The 17,799-nt window shown below is 39.4% G+C and overlaps 1 protein-coding gene across 4 annotated transcripts in view; it reads left to right on the plus strand.

Annotated features, from left to right (window-relative positions):
* GRHL2 (grainyhead like transcription factor 2) overlaps positions 1–17,799 on the plus strand; it is a 65,819-nt gene that overhangs the window by 22,291 nt on the left and 25,729 nt on the right. For 3 of the 4 annotated variants that reach the window (XM_015618976.2, XM_033512365.1, XM_033512363.1), the window contains exons 6-8: positions 1,478–1,634; positions 3,930–4,041; positions 9,072–9,166. In XM_015618976.2, coding sequence (XP_015474462.1) covers positions 1,478–1,634; positions 3,930–4,041; positions 9,072–9,166 — 364 coding nt within the window. The remainder of the gene's footprint in view (positions 1–1,477; positions 1,635–3,929; positions 4,042–9,071; positions 9,167–17,799) is intronic. The other variant, XM_033512364.1, reaches the window with a different exon arrangement.

A 17,799-nucleotide genomic window follows, 5' to 3' on the forward strand; every position in this document is an offset into this window, starting at 1 on the left:
TGGTGGCAGCAGCTGCGTTGTGTGGGAGCACCAGTGCTGCCATCAGCGGGTTGGATAGGTATAGATGAGTGTTTATTACCTTAGTTTTGAGTTGATTTGTGACTTTTAAGCAACTAGAAAAGTGACTGGATTTTAATTTATAAGCTAAGAAGCGCTTAGAAGTTTTCTTCATTTGATTGAATGATTGCTGCTAGACTGAATAGTTGACACGAAGCTGTCTGAAACTCCTTTTGGATGAAAAGACTGGATCTCTTGGGGTATTTCTATCGTCTCTTGGAGTGGGGATTTAAATGTAATTATGAATTATGTGTTTTGTTGTGTGTTTTTTTTCCATTGGATAATTAAAATATCTTTTATTTTCTCTTTATATTGCTATGGCAGTACTGTGATGTTTTGTTAAAATTTGTTAGAAAGTTAAGGACATACTGTTTTTTTGGACCAATGTATTCCTCCTTTTGGTTCTGCTCTGGCACTGCTTAAATATTTGCTGAATCAGAATCTTTGTGAAAATGCTTCCACCATATCTCCAGTTCGTAAGGGCTCTTTGCCTTAAGGTTCCTGTGCAGTTAGAAATTATTTTTTTTTGCAAGACCAACATTATTTTGACCTAAGAGAATATGATGAGCTGGAGGCACCATTTTTATTGGATCATGGTTCAAACCCATTATTGGAGGTGGTGGCTGAAGAGGCTCAGTGAGAATTGTTTCTAGCTAACTGTTCACTAGTTAGTGGAGCCTTAAATTTTCATGGTTTCAGAAGTGCTTTGAAGTCGGAAAGTTCTTCTGTGAAGGAAGGTCTTTTTGAAATCTAAAATTTCAACACATGAGCTGCTTTTCCCTGATATTTTTCTAAAGAGAAGTTACTTGATTGAAGATAAAGCTAAATGTAGGAACTTCATCCACTCTGACTAATTTTAAAAAGAAAGCTTCTAAAAACCTTGATTTGCATGTTGTCTTTTTAACAAAAGAACTTACTATCCCTTCTCTTTTTATTCCTTCTTTGAACTGTGCTGAAAGTAGCAGTTGGACTTTCCATTCTCTATGTCCATCTTTTGCAACATGTTTTATTCTGCTTGGGTTTTTTGAAAAGTTATTTATTTCTTTATTTATCTTTCTACAGCACTTCTAAGTTTAAATGTATGTGGAGTTGATGATTTCCTGCAAATCATACAGAATACCCTCTTGGTAAATCTCATTGTGAGGTGCACAGCCTCATAACTCATAATGGTTCCTTTCAGAGAAAGTACAGATTCTAGCCTTTGATCCAAGAAACTTACAGTCCAGATAGTTTTACGCTTGATTGCGGGATCTGATGAAGTTGAAAAAAGAAAATTGCAATTTTAAATTTGCCATGTGACATTTGCCTGGAATTTTGTCATTAGCTTCTTATGCCTTATACAATGCAATAATTACATAATAAAAGAGAAAAGGAGAAAGTGATGTGGATTTTGTGGGTGTTTCTCTCCTTGTCTTTTCAGCAGCACTTTTCAGTATACGCTAGAAGCTACCAAGTCTCTGCGTCAAAAGCAAGGGGAAGGACCCATGACCTACTTGAACAAAGGACAATTCTACGCCATCACCCTGAGTGAGACGGGTGACAACAAGTGCTTCCGGCATCCCATCAGCAAAGTCAGGGTATAGTCCCATTTCTTTCCTAGGTGGGAATGGAGCTCTGCAGATAGATATGGTTGTGGTTGATTAGCTTTTAATTTTATTTTGTTTTCTTGGGGGAAGGACAGAACAAGCTTATTCTTATGCTCAATGTAAAGGTGTGAGAGCACCCTAATGATGGTGGTAACAAATGTTTTGCTGTCCAGTTTTTTCAGACTGTCATCTTATGCATTAATGATAGCCTCAGTTTATGGTTTGGCAGAATGGTGATTACACAGATACTACACTTAACACTGGTGAACTTATTGCCATGATTAAAGCAAAGAAGTCCAAGATCTGCTTCATCTACTCTGTATTCCATCTTCACTCACTGGTGCACTTCATCAGCTGCTTTCCAGTACATTTCAGAGAAAACATGAAGAGTTGAATCCGTCCTTTGTGACATAAATTTTAAGTAATTTTCATTGTATAACTGTGAGCTTTCACTTGATATTCATCCAGAAATGTAACAATGAATGATTTGCATCTTATATTCTATGCATAGAACTGTAGTTTATGTATTCAGCAACATCTACCTGGTGAATGGGCCTCCTGATTTCCTTGGTAATGTTTTTGAGTTAACAAATCCTAACCTAGTAACCTTGAAATGAACAATGAGCCCTGTAAATTTTACCCTGAAGCTGGCAGGGCTGCATATGTATGAGGCTGCAAAAATGTTTCCATCCAAATACATGAAGCACTCTAAAAATGTTGTGACTAGTCAAAGGAACCAATGAAAGTCAATGTGAGCAGTGAAGCAGACAACAACCTATATGTTTCTATCATACATGAAGTTTAGAGAGACTCTTCCTAAACAGAGGCAATGATTTGGAAACCTCAATTAGCAGTTAATTTTTAGCCTGGTTTCCTTAGGACATGAGGCTGTTGGCTGAATCTGATGTAAGACGTCTCTGTTGCTGTACAATCTCTTTCCCTGCCACCCATTCCTTCCCATTTTGTGGTTCCAGCTCTAGCACTTGTAGAGCTGAAACAGGAGTCAGGAAGTCACTGTTCTGACTGAAAACCAGTCCACATATGCCTGGTTCTGTGCACTGCCACATGAGTTTTGAAGCTGTGGCAGCAGAAAGGTGGAAATTATAAAGGAGAGGTGAGACCACATCCTTCTGGAGGATGTAGTTGACAGAAAGTTGTGAAACCATGTGCAACTTTCACAATCATGTTAAAATATCTGTTTTCCAGAGCCCTACTCAAGGGCCCTGTTGAACTTACTGACAATTCCATCCAAAGCTAACAGAGGGGCAAGAGGTTTTGAAGGTATTAAACCTATACAAGTTCCCTGTAAGTAGTTCATAAAAACATTAGCAGTGCCCTTGGTGGTCTGCATGGCCAGTCCTGGTTAGTGCATCAGCTGGCCAGCTGCACACACCTGATGTTCAGCCAATATGTAGAGGCATAACCCAGGACTCCTCCATGGTGTGTACTGCCTCGTGTCTATGGAGAGGCTAGATAAACATGGAAGATGTGGTGATAGTGTTCAGCTTGTATTGGTGGAATGCAGAAAGTCACAGAGTACATGAAGAGTTATGGTAGTGGCTGTCTGGGGGGGACACAGATGATGAATCAATTGTGATACACCTCCTCGGCTTATAAAGCAGCTTGATAGTGATTTTTTTTTTTGTGCTTAGTGTCTCAGGGTGAAAGTAAAACAGGATATTTAAAAGTGAAGTTTTTGTTCTCTGTGATATATTTTCACTTAATTTTAATTTGTATGATCATTCTTTCATTGTTTTGTGTTGTTTTGCTTGCCTGCAGTAGGGCTTTTTTCAAAAAGCCTATATTGCTTGTGTAAAATTTTGCATAAAAATTCAATCTGTTTCCTTTGAATCACAGTTTAACAGAGCACATTCAGAACGTGAATTGGAAACGTCAGCAAAATTCAGTAAATAGTTACACTGAATTTGTCATTAAACATATATATGCAAGAGTTCTGCTTCCAAAAAGGGTATTTGTACTGTGCATACTAAATTGAAAGTATCTTACCTTTAAGCAGTGAAGCTTTTTAAAACTAAGAATATGATAAAGTTTTATTTGGAGTATCAAGAACATAATCCTGGGCCTTGCATTATTTTACAACTACATTTTTTCTGTCTTTTGAATTGTTAAGTACATTTTAATATTGGACTGATTAAAACTCAATCTTTTACAACCAAACTACTGGGAGAGGGTGGTGGCTGGATTGGAATTAGAGGCATATGGAAATCTTGTCTCCCTGACTATTAATTGTTTTAACTAATTTGACTCTGGTGTTATTTTTCATAGAGTGTGGTCATGGTTGTTTTCAGTGAGGATAAAAACAGAGATGAACAGCTGAAATATTGGAAGTACTGGCATTCCCGGCAGCACACAGCTAAACAGAGAGTCCTTGACATTGGTGAGTGTAAGATCTGCAGATGTTTCAGGGAGGATTTCAGATGTAGAAAGCTCTGGTGCATTGCACAGGAATATGGTGGAATATCTTGGCAATGGCTTTGTGGTTTGTACCACAGTTTTTAGCAATGGCTCATTTCTGCTAGGACTATGGGGTCTGTGGAGCTGGATAGGGACCATGCAGAAGGAATGGTTTTTGATATTTACACAGAAGAGCTGCCCCTTGCATGTGTGTTTAGCGGGGTACCACCTTCTGCAGCTGGAAAATCAAGGTCTGCACCTCCTCAGGTATGGCAGAGTGTCTGTTCCTTTTATTTTTTCAAAGGGTGATCTCATCTTTGATCCAGCAACAGTTATGCTAGCTAATTGATGTGGAATTGCAGCCTGAGAGTGCAGATGTCATCATTGCGGTGACTGCAAAGGAGTGTGCAGGATTCCTACACCCATAGAGTTTGAGTCTTGTCGGTGTCAGCAGTGAGGGAGAAGCAAGCTTTGGTGTGCTGTCCTGAGAGATCTGTTTACCATTCATCCCATCTAAAGTATTTACAAGCCCGTTTCAGCCTCAGCTGTCCTATCCACATGCTTGGGAGATTTCAGCAGGGGAAGAGCACGTACTTGCTGCCAAGGAGCCTGAAGTTGTCGGTGGCAGTGTCTAGACATCAAGCGCTTCTCCCCTCCCACGTGCAGTTTACACATGCAGCCATCTGCACGGATTCCAGTCAAAGGAGTCGGCAAGACCAAAGCAGACAAACTCTATCTTGTTTTGACCGCCTGAGGGAACCAAACCATTGAATGGCAGGAATGAGAGGGGGCAGAGAGGGGGGCTAAACCAAAGCAGGGTTACTTGAAGAGAACATTTGGAGACTTCAGGGGGTGATTGAACTGGGTCATCAGAGAAACTGTCCCCTCACTTCAGTGCCTGTAGATTTTCAAATGCTGCAGTTTCCACTGAGACCTGGTGTTATTTAAGGTCAAGTGTATTTTGTCCAAGCAGCTCTTACAGAATCTCCTCTCTACCTCTTGTCTTATCATCATTATTCTGGCTGAATTATTTCATTAACTTCTTTCTTTCCTCCCTTTCCCCCATTTTCTCTTCTTGCCTGTTGGGGTATCTAATGCAGGAAAACCACAACCCCAGACCAAATGACTTTTATCATGACACATTAAAAGAAGAAATAGGCCACGTCACAGCTCTTTCTGAAGGCTGCTTGGTTTTTTGTGCTAGTCCCTACAAGCTTGTGGTGGTAATGATCATACCTTTGAAAAGTATGTGCTGAGCAGCTCTCTCCACTGTAGTGCCAACACCCTCTGACTTCACTGCACTTGTGTCCTGGCACATTTCAGTTGCCTTACTCCAGCAAGTTAACTTATGATACATATTCTGTAAAATAGTGCTCTGCAAAGTAAGTACTGTGCATGAGCTGTGTGTTTACCTTTGTTAAAGTGAATGTCTTTTAATTTTCCATTAGTTTGAGGTGAAATAGCTCTGCTCTGACTTTTGAAGCACTCTGGTGCATATTCTTTATTTGGACTGCAAACATGAGCAAAGCACAGTGTAGTAAGACTTACTGATATAGCCCTTCTTGTCAGATATAAGAGCTGTTAGAACATGGTTCAGCTCAGTTTTCAGAAAAAAAAAAAAGACCTAAATGTTGCTCAGTGGTGTTTTCTTGTGAACAACTGAAATATAGCCTTAGCTCTTATAAGTATGGTATTCCTGAAATACATTTTATTTTCTTTGGCACTTGCATTATGGCTAACTGGTTTATTAGGCCAGAATGGCTCCCAATTATTTTTCCCATGCAAGTATCAAGCTTCATTTAGCAAAATTTTCTAGTTTTATCATCAAATGATTTTACTGAGCAACTTAATCCAGATTTGAAGTTGGCCCTGCTTGAACCAGATAACCTCCAGGGGTCCCTTCCATGCAAAATTATATCAAATGGCTCTATGAAGATTTCCCTTTACATTAAAAATTCAGATCCCTGAAGGGATCCTCTAAATACTGAGTTAATGTCCAGGCCCTGTATAGTTAACAAAGAAAATTAAGTGTCCATAACTCTGCATCACCTGTTCCATAGATGTTACTCTTAGTTTAATTTGATGTTTGTAGCATGCTTAACTTCTGTGAATCCTTTTTAATTGTTTATGAATGCACTTTTAATGTAGAGCATGATGTGGTCCTTAGCAGGCAGAGGATCAAATTGATTTGGGGTGCTCTAGTTCTGGGTTCCAGCTGTTCAGATCTCAGGCAGGCAGGGAGAATATGCTTGTGCTGCTTTCCATAACGGCAGGGATCTGTCTGTCTGCTTTCTGGCCTGTAGTTATATTCTGGACATTGGAGGAAATAATGGCTTGCTCCTTCACTCCAGACACACAGGGGCCACTGCTTTAATTTGTTTTGTGTACTGGCTGGTGCACCTTCTGGGAGGAAGGATGATTCAATGGATTAGGTGCAGTGACAGGGCTGAAGAAGCATTGATATTAATAAGATAAGCATGTACTTACATATATTCAAGTCCTTAGTGCTTGAGGAATAAACCTGAGTGCTTGACACTTATTAAGGAAGAAGGCAAGGTATTTTCCAAAATTTAGGCTATGCACTGTAATGGATTTTTCTGAAGGACTAAGGTGCATGTTTACTTTTTTTTAGGAGGAATAAGGGCAGCAGAGGGAAAACAGCCGTATTTTCATAGTGCTGTGACTTTGCATCACTAGCTTTTTATTTTTTAATAATGTTAAATAAATAATACAATACTTAATTGCAGTGGATATTGATTATTTAGAGCAAGTACAGTAATTTGACATACTGGAATGGGTTCAAATATGAGGAGTGTGGGTGGAGTTTTGTGTCCAAAGAAACTTGCCCTTGTTTTTTTTCAGGATAGTTTGTATTATTTATGTGCACAATACAAAAGTAAGCAATGACATGTAATGAATCAGTAATGTTTTAACTTTAAAAATTTGTCATTGTTTAATATGCAATTTATGTAACAAAGGAAGAAATAATTCCTGTGAGGCATTTTTTGCATATTTAACAACCCTGATTTTCTGGTAACTCAAAGCAGTAGAAGAGGAAAAGTTGTAGTCACTCTTAACAGCTTTCAAATATTCTGAGGTGTAAATGCTTTCTTAGTCAATTGAGGATCCTTCTTTAATTGCCTGTAAATTGAGGGGAATAGGATGCTCTTCTGCTTTTTAGCAGTGTCACATAGACACTCCATGAGATTTGTGTATAGCAATTAAAGGGGAGGCATGTGTTGAGAGAAGGGGAGGGTTGATGGGATGTGAGGTTCTGATAGCCTTTTAAGACAAGAAAACATGTGTCTTTAAGAGACATCTTGTTCATGTCTTTCCAAAGTGCACCTACACAGCTCGCCCATATGCAGCAGTCAGTTGCACGAGGCACTTTCTGGTGAATCATAAATTTAAGAGGTGGGTGGATGTGTGCACATGCATATTAAACTACTTATGTGTCTTCTAAGTCCTCTCACTTGCATCCCCACACTGAATTTAGATACTGAAGCCAATGACTTCAGTTAGAAAGGAGATCTGAGTTCAAGGTGGGGATGAAAAGCATGCCTGTCCTCTCAAACATTTTAATTTGCTGCATCATCAAATGTCTCATGCTGTTCCTATAGTTTGAACAGTGAATTTTTTACTGTTAACAAAATCATTCATGTGTCCCAGCGACACAATTTTATTTGCCCAGTGAGGTGCCAGAGTTCTTGTGTTTTAAATGAGAGAAAAGTATGCTGATTTCCTGTCTCAAATGTGAAATCATTCTTCTTGTAGCAATGGCTTTTGTTATAAATTATTTTAAAGTAGTTATTACTTAGAAATTATTTTTTAGAGACCAACAGTTTAGACAAAGGGAATGAATATTGAAACCATTTACCAATGGTTTCATACCACAATATAAAAACATCCTCTTTCTATAATTGATTACAAAGCTAAGAATCAGCATGCTTCTGAAGCAGCGATTTGGGCAAACTTTAGATCAGGAGTGTAATCTCAGCCCTCTGGCACTGAGTCCAATTACAGCCCTCGAGGGATTCTTAGGAAATGTTTGTCCCAGAGAGAGTTACTCCATTAGTGTGAATGATCTGGAAGTTCCTTTAATCAAGCAGATATTACCTGGTATCTCTCTTAATCTGCCATCAAAAAGCAGAAAATGTGTTAAACTGTCCAGCAATGTGAGAGAAAAGCAGTGCTTGTTCCTATTTTAAATTGTAAGACTTGGGAGTTGTCTGTTTGACATAGTTTTCCACCCTTACTGTTTTTGAGGGAGGGTTAATCAACTTTGACGTCTTCCTCCCTTTTGATTTTAGTTCCTTCCAAAATGCTAGTTTATTGGTGATAATAATAACAGCACATGGGGAAGAAATGAGAAGGTGCAGATTTTGTAGCCAAACAAATTAAAAATATATTTTGTTTTCTGTTTTAGTAGTGTACATACTTTGGAAAAAGGATCTTTGTGGGGGATATTTTGTTGGTTTAGATTTTTTGTGGGTGTGGTGGTTTTTGATTTTGTTTTTAATATTATAGAAATATTAATCCAGCATCCAGTGCAGTAATTCCTGGGAAAGTTGAAATGCACATTGGTGATTTCCCCCAGTCATAGCTCTTAGACTTTTAGAAAGCTTCTTTAGGATTAACCATGTTTTTTCTTAATATCAAGGTTTGAACAATCCATTTAAATGCTTCAGTAATTTTCAGTTAATTTTCCGGTTTTGGCCATTCCTTGGCCAAGCTAATGAATGCACTGACTTATTGCCAGTAGAGTCACACTTACTCCTTTTTGAGAGCCTACAATATTTTGCAAGAACATTATCTAGTGATGTACTATGCATAAGACTCAGGTTGCATTATTATTGCCTCTTTGCAATTAAGATTATTCATAATTAATCATAAACAATACAAGAGGTAGTTTTGATGCACTAGACAACCCAGCTTAAGAAGCAAAGTAGTACTATGAGTTGTAAAACAGAAAGTTCAATTTTTTTCCATGACTCTTGTTTTTTTTTCTTACAGCTGATTACAAGGAAAGTTTTAATACCATTGGGAATATCGAAGAAATTGCATTCAATGCTGTGTCCTTTACCTGGGATGTCAATGAGGAGGCAAAGGTGAGGAAAAGCCTGGCATTCCTTTATAAGTTAGGCACTGTTCCACTTCTTTCTGACAAATAAGAGGGCTTGTTGGTAGGTGCCCAGCCTGAGAAACAGTAACAGATTTTTTCCTATTTGCAAAGCCAGGTGTAAGACACAAGCTGAGTGTTTTCTTTCTCTAAATTATCAACTTTCTTTCTACACTATAAACATCTCCAATAACCAATATTCTGTAAATTAGACTATGCCATCACTTGTGGTGTTGGTGCCATTATTTTTTATATTGTTACACAGACTGTCTTTGCAATTGGGAATGAACATATTTTTGAGGTCTGAGGCTTTTTTTTTTTTTTTTTTAAATGGTCAAGTACCCTCAGGCATGGGGTTTTTCATTCAGGAATGTGACTGTTAAGTGGACCTATAAACCAGAACATCAGAACACCTTAACTAGTTTCTTTCAGATAAGGTTGTACAAAGGCTGTTGGAGTGCTTCAGCTGCATGGACTAGTGTGGGAGAAATGAAAAACTGCCGGTAATTATAAGAAGAAGTTGGCCCCCGGAAAGCAAACAACAAGGGAAATAGGCTGTGTAAAATGAATGAGTCGGGGTAATGCAGTACTCTTGGGGATGTAGAGTTAATAAACAGCAAACACTGGAGCTCAGCAAACTCCTGATACTGTTTTCATGTTGAATACAAAATGTCCAATGTTCAAGTAAAGCTATGAATCTTACAAATACAAAGACATCTTCATGCACAATTGCCCACTGCGTTTCTAGCAGCATTAGGGAGATTGCATCCTCAGACTGAGTCCTCTGAGAACTTGTATTGAATACTGAGTGGTAGCATTAACACTCACTGTCCTGACTTGCTGACTGTTTATAGTAACAGGGATTTTCATCTCTCATGAACATCTTAAAAGAAACGACAATAGTTCTAAAAATCACCCAGCTCTTTCAAAAGCAGGCCTTTGTAAACAGAATTGTACTTAGTCCAGTTGCTAATGGTGCTGTATTTACTCATGTAGTGATTACATTTTCACCGCCCCAGATATTTCCCTATTATGTGTTTCCATTTCAAAACACAGCTGTAGATTGTCCTCTGCAGTCACAACAGGTGACTGCTGTGTGTGTGTGATCACTGTGCAAGCAAATACCAACACAGCAATCTTTCTTAAGGACCTTTAAAGAATCACTACCAGAGCTAGAACATGGCAGTCTTGTTCCAGGGCTGGCACTTCTCTAAGACATTTGCATTTGCAGCTCCAAGCCAGACTTAGCAAGACACCCATGTTGATCTAGGAACAAGGAAGTCATATCCACTAATGTCAAGTATTAAGCTCAGACATTTTGTTTTAAACTCACACCATTCACCTGGCTCTTGCCTTACGTGCCAGAACATTAAGAATACAACTTCTGCAATGATCACTGGAAATAAAACAAGCTAAGATTTTAAAATAAAGACTCTTAGTGGGTTAAAAAAGTGTAGGAGTGAAATTTAAGTTGCTTGTATTTCATCAGGAAATGGTTATTAAATTGCAAATTAGCTTATGCATATTTATTTGGGGGTATTAAATATCTCATCTCTTAGGAGCTTGAAAATGGATTGATAAAAGAGGATTCATAACATGCTTTAGTGTTTGGCTATCAAGTGTAAATCTGATTGCACGTGACAGCTCATCACCTTGTCTGCACTAAAGTGTTTCCCTCCCCACACACATGTATGTGTACATGCTTGCTCCTGTTGGAAAGTGTAATACAGTAACTGGTTGCACTGGATCTGGGGATTCCCATAGGATGCCCCTGCGGTGTTGGAAAGCTGTGGGTTCTGAGGCATGTCACTGAAGGCTGTTTATTCTCCAGCAATTACCTCATCCATGGGAGATGAAGAATTTCAAGGCATAATTACAGACTCCCTTTTCCTAAGCTTTTTGAATGATGATCTTTCAACTGGCTCCATTGTTTCTGTTCAGTATTGTTTTCTATTTTCACCACAATTTCAAGATTAAAACTTAACCCCCTCAGAGGCACAAAAGCTTTTTTTTTCCCCCAAGTCAGACAGAAGTGGCTCACAACAGTTCTTTTCAGGGCCTCTGAAATGGGATGTGATGAAGCACTCTAGTGGCCCTGGAAGAAGCAAAGAAAACAAACTTCTTGCTCCAAGTGCACTGCGGAGTGATGTGGAAAATCAAACAGAAGCAGTAGAAGTCACCTAACCAATTATACCTCTCTCTCCTGGGAAACTAAATCCCACATTTAGAAGACCTATCCTGAGCATCAGCTTTCTCACTTTCCTACTCCACCTGGATGGCAGCTAATTTAAAGCCATATTTCTTCTCATTTGAAGTCAGACTTGTCCTCATACAAAGGCTGAGCAGGCCTTCCCCTCAAAGCCCTTTAGGATGAGGGTATAGGAGAAAGGGTGTGGCAGCCAGGATCTGCCACCTACAGTAAGCCTGATGATAAGGGTTGGTAAGGCAGCATTTCTTGTGGGTCTTAGTGGAATAAACAGGAATCCAGAGGGTACAGGCAGAGGTCTCTCTCTGTTGTCCCAGTAATGTCTGTGGAACTGGGCTGTTGGCTCCAGTTCACCATGCTTGGTCCATCATCTTCCAACTGCTGCTTGGCAGAACAAATCATGTACGGTGCATGTCAAGATGTGGAATAATCACACTATTGCTTTCTGTGGACTAAGGAAACAGCACCAAAGTCAGAAACACCACTCTGCTAGTGTTTCCTCTGCTGTGCCTCGTTGACAGCAGCAGTCCACTTGCCTTCTGGCAGAGCAGAGTTAGTCCTGGCACATCCTTACCATTTTCTAGAACAACGTCCTTTTCTGCTGGGGCTGTTATCTAGAGGTCACTTGTGGGGCTTGTGGTTCAGAGCAGGATCCAGGGAAATGAGGGGAAGGCTCTATAGCCATGTCAAACTCAGTGCTTTCTTAAGATAAAATACTGCTGTAAGGGAGCAGGAGTAAGAAGAGAAGAACAGTTTGTACAATCCATCTTTGTTTCCCTCCCATATTTAATTCTGTTATAAATATGAAGCATTTATGGGTAAGGTGATTTGTTGTCTCCCTTTGGTTGAACCCAAATGCTATGTTTGGTATTTTTAAAGGAGTTCTTTTAAAAAAACATGAGAAAACAAACAACAATTAACAAGAACTAGCTGACTTTTTACCTGTCTTTTAAAAGTGTCTTTATAATATGCTAGAAGCTATGTTGTTTCCTTGCTGCTGCCCTATAGAAGATTTTACTGCCGCATCTGGCCAGTTGACAAAGTTGTAGTGGAGGCTCTAGAGCAAAGCTCAACTTCATTTCTGATAGACATTCATCTGTCTGCTTGCAGTGTTAGCACTGACAGAAGTTAAGATGATTAACTTAAGCAAGAAAGATGATTAAAGAGGCAAAGGATATTATATTCGTCATCAACCATACTGGCTCCTTGAAGTATGTCTTCTCTCTGATAGGTACCTGGTGCATTTAAATTGTCTATGATAGTGTTACTTCTGAAACAACTAATTGTATATTTCTATGGAAAGTACTTTTTAAGCTTAAAATCAAATATATGATTTCAATGAACAATTGCTAACAAACAAAGTCACCTTAAAGAGACAAAAACTGTTCAGTGATATCAAGAGATTACAGATTTCTGCTAAGCACTGCAACTTGGACGTGCAATAAACAGACATGTTTGTGGCTGTGTTACTCAGGCAGGTGCTGGCAGATGAGTGAGATGATTTCATTGAGCGCAGGACTTGTGTGCTGAGCAGTTGTGTGTACTTGCGTGCAGTCATTGTCCTGCTTTATTTAACCAAAATGTAGATCTTTAATCCAAAGTATGCTGAAGCCTCTGGGAACCTTTCCAGTTATTTAATGAGTTTTGGCATAGCTCATACAGCAATAAGCTGTTTTCAAAGAGCAAGTGATCTGCAGGATTAGGTTCTTGGATATTGTGGACCAAAGTAAGCTCCAATTCCAGTGGATACAATGGTAAAATCAAGCTTATAGACCAGCACTATCTCTAGCAGCAATTTGTATTATGACAATCCATATTTCTTAAACAATGTTAGTGATACATAGGACAGGCTTTGACTAGAATATTTTTTTTTCTTAATCATGAGTTTCCTTCTCAAGTTAGATCAAATTTAATTTAATTAGGAAGGAAATTAACATCTTCTCTAAAAAAATGTAAAGGTTGAAGGAAAAGATGCTTCATTTTGGGGAGTTAATAGCAGAAATTATGTAGTATTAGACTTGGCAGCTACTTTAATAAACCATGTCTGTGTGTGCAAGTGTGCACATATATATGAGTGTATATATAGATGTGAGACATGCAGTCACACGTGTATATATTAGAGAAGAGTTAACCTGTCGTAGCACATAATGTTGAAACTCAGTGTATACAAATGATTTGGTAAGTATGCATCTGGGATTCAAAGCAAATGGCATTTTTATGTAGTTGCCGGGGTGTGGTGTGGGTTGAGGAAGCTTCAAAAGAGTAGTGTAAACATTTGCTGGAGACATTTGTATTGAAATAAAACAAAGGTCTTACCTTTGTGTGGGATTTATAAGGTAACGGCTGGTAGGAGAAACTATAAACCCACACTTTCTGTGTATACGAGGAATGATGGGATTGATGTTAGTCATTTGAGAGACGAGTCATTTAACTCTTTGTTGTTACTGTCTGGAGGGGGTCTGGAGGGAGGAACCTTTTAAAGCAGGCTTTTAAGAGACCCATCACCCGGGTTCTATGTATTGCCAGTATTCGGTAGAGAAATTGCTCTAAGTTTCTTATTTTGTGCTGTAACACACTCTTCCCTCCCTTCTGCCCTTGGCAGTTTCTGAGACAATGAGAGCCAGAAATGTAAATAGTAATAAACGGCTTATGTTAGAAGTTTCGTAACTGTAGACCTTTAGTGTATGAGCTGAGAGACCGCAGCAAGAGCTGTGTTGGCTGAATTAAATGATAAAAAGGGAAATGCATTTCTGAGCCTTTCTTTCTCTTAAGGCAACTTACTGTGTTTGTGTCTTTTACATCCCTAATTATGCTGCAGTATTTAATAAACAGTAATTCTCATAATAGCAGCATAGAGGAGTGTCATCTCCAAAACACAGAGTGCTTTTTCTAGACATGCTCTATAACAAACAGAAGAGTTGTCGTTATATTAGGCCACTTGTGAAACTTTCTCAGCACCAAATGTTTCTCCAAATTAGTATTTAATTGCCAATGGCACGCCTGAGCTGGAGACTAGATGGGTGGAACTCTGCCATTAATTGCTCAAATCTAAGATATGCTGACATTAAAAAAAAAAAAAGACATCACTATAATGACAATTATACAATGTGTTCCAGATAGCAAACCATTGCTAAAATCCAGTTTTCACTGGTGGGGGGGAAAAAAAAACCAACAAAAAACCACTTTTATCTGAATTTGGATCATAGTCACTTCTATTAATATAGTTCTAAGACAAGTGTAGACAGAGCTTGGGAGGGAAACAGTGATTTTCCTGCTACTGTAATTTCTACTTAACTTTACATTTTTACATGTTAATTCTACAATGCAAAAGACCACAGCAAAGGAAATCTTAAATGTGGATATCTTCGAAGAAAAGTAGAGCAGCACTCCTTTTCATGGCTGCCCATGGAGTTGTTTTGCCCCATGTCTCGTTGAGAATGGGAGTACATGCATTATGGACAGGAGCTGGGAAGAGGGGGAAGCAAAGGACCCTGAAAAGGGCAGAGCAGGCAAATTACTGCTTTTTCACTTGGACAAATGGCTGAAATCAGTGCTGCTCCTAGGAGGTCACTACTTTGGAGAGGTGGTTTCTGGTCAGACCCGGGGAGAGAGAAGGCGACTGTCCAGATGTTTCTCCAGGTCCTCTCCGCCATAGCAGCCTGCTGCACTGTGCAAATCTTTAGTCATGCAAAGAAAAAAATACCCTAAAATAAATAACAGAACCTATGTCTTCTTCTCTTTCCCTCTATACACCCCCATGTTTTCCAAATCCAAAGTCAGTGTGGTGCTTTACAGGAAAGCTAATAGAACATTGCATAGAGACAGAAAATTTCCCCAGTATGAGTAATCTGTGTTAATTCGAATCCATCTGTCTATCTGTGAGGTGCAAATGATATGACAGAAAGTGTAGTACACTTCATGTGCATGAATGTACAATCATTGCTCCTCAGAGAGATCCTGATGTATTACAGTGTCAGGACAAGATATTGAGTCTTTGAGCATCCATCTATTATTCATGCTGAATAATCTGTTGTTGCTGTATGGGGACTCTTGAAACCATAAAGTCTGTCTTCCCCAGCCACTCTTACCCTCCTCTGTGATTGTGGAGGCAGTGAAAGAGATGACATGGTGTATGTAGTTGATTAAGGTGTGACAAGAGGTTTTTTTGCTTCTCAGCTGAGTGTTCAGCAAGGTTGGGAGATGTACAAACTGCTAGGTAGATGCAAAGCCTGCTTGTCTTACATTTGTACATACATTTTGGAAAGCCCCTGTGCAAAAGTATGGGCTAAAATATTGGGAGACCAGATTCTGTTTTATGCTAGACTTTGTTCCACTGCTGTGTTCACACACACTTTAAACCATTGCCCTGACACTATAAATGATTCTGAAGGCAAATGAAAATTCAGCCTGTCATATTTCAAAGACCTACTTGCTGTGTCTACACTTACCTTTGGAGCTGTAGGAGATCAGCTTGTAATTTGAAACAGAAATAACACTATCAGCTTCAAAATCAGAGTTTCACCTAGGGCCTTTCCCTGCCTCCCTCTTCTCTCAGCAGTTAAAGTTCAACTATTTCATTTGTAAATGCAGCTCTGTGATACAATCAGAAGCAGAAAGGAGGGGCCATTAGCTCAGTCAGGCAAACAAGCTGCTCTGGCTCCATCATAAAGACCCTGACTGTAATGTTAACTTCTGCCAGGAGGGTAAAGTATCCCCCACCAGCCCTGCTGGAGCCCTTCTTTATTCTCAGCTGTCTTTCTTAGGGATGTTGCATTTTGTCACTCACACTGTTGGTTTATTTTCCTTGTTTGTGAAATTGACGGGGAGGAGGGGGGGATGTCCTTCATGCTCTTCCTTCAGGAATCCTCCCAGACCCCAGGGGCCTGCTGCCTTCTCCTCTGCCTGGTTAGGTGTGCATCAGGTCTGTTTGAGAGACCAATTTGAGATCTCTTCGTTCCTGAGCATCCTCAGTCTTCTGGAGCAGGTTTTACATCCTCCTGGTTCGGGAGATATGTACTGCCAGTTTTCTCAGTCCTCTTCCTTAGCTCGCACTTTTGGGGTGTTTTGTTTGGTGCCTTGTTGTTGCTTTTTAAACTAAGGGCAGGTGAAAAGTAGAATCAGGTTAATACACAATTGCCCCCAATTATTATGTAATGCACATATTCCTCACTGGGCTGAAAAACAGATTTTTAATCTAGTTTCATCTCTTGAGTTTTAAGCACACCATCCTGACTGAAAGCTATCAGAGGTATTTCAATTCATAGTATTTGCTTTACATCAGAATAGTCCCTGGGAGACTTTGGTGGTGGGAGACCCTTCTCCCAGGTCCTGTACAGATGAGACACACCTTGTCCCATGGTGCCAATTGAGTTAAAAAGAGGGAGATGATTAGAAGCTATCAAGTTGTAAGTTTTTGTTGTAGAAGGAGAGCAAGAGATGGATTTCTGAAGCACAGGCAAGCATGGGACTTGCTAGCTCAGTTGGTTAAAGCATGATGCTATATATAGTGCCAAGGGTGCTTCTGAGTCCCTTCCAGCTCAGACAATTCTGTGATTCTCTGAAATGCCATGTCAAGTTATGTGGGTGTTGTGTAACAAAGAGAACTTGTGAGAAGAGGTAGGGAGTAGTGTAAAACTACTTGTAGTGGTTTCATGAATATTTGAAAAATTCCTTCCCAGTATGGAAGACAGGGTGAGATGCATCTTTAAAACTGAGGAAAGACAGTGAAGGGCCCTTAAAGTGAAACACAGGAGTATCTATTGATGGGATGAAGAAAGCAGTAGTGTTGATGACAGTGTGAAGAAAATTTGCAAAATAAAAAAAAAAGAGTAGAGTTTATCTTTGTCCCACTGAATTTGAATGAGCTGTCAGATGAGCAAGTCATTCCTAAGGCAGCTGGAAAGGATGAAGCAAAATGATCTGTATTAACAAATAGTGCAAATGTACAGAGCAGGTTTGTAGAGTGGAACAGGTAAGGACTAAAGACCTGACATCCACATGAGGCACATTTTAGGAGGTTTTATCTTAGATTATCTTTAGTCAGTTCCCATGAACTAAGCAACTATGAACAGCTGGAGGATCTGAGGGAGTACTCCTAGAACATATCTTTCTGGTCTGGCTCTTCTAAAAAGAATCCAATTAATGTATTCTGAGTTCTGGTGTGAACCAAAGCACGGTAAGTTGGGACAGCCAAATGTTTTACCTCAAATGTGAGCTTCTGATCCAAACTGAAGCACCAATATATGGCTTTCAAGTTTGTCCTTCTTCCCAGCATGGGAGTATTTGCTGGATAGAAATGGAGGATACATGTGTGAATTGCCAGAGCATGCATCCATTGCTGAATTAAAACATTTTTTTATTTTACTTTCCCATTTCTTGTCATGTATTTCCAGAAGTTTAATTATTTGCACCACATT

Source organism: Parus major, chromosome 2 (genome assembly GCF_001522545.3).
Source record: "Parus major isolate Abel chromosome 2, Parus_major1.1, whole genome shotgun sequence".
Lineage (NCBI taxonomy): Eukaryota > Metazoa > Chordata > Aves > Passeriformes > Paridae > Parus > Parus major.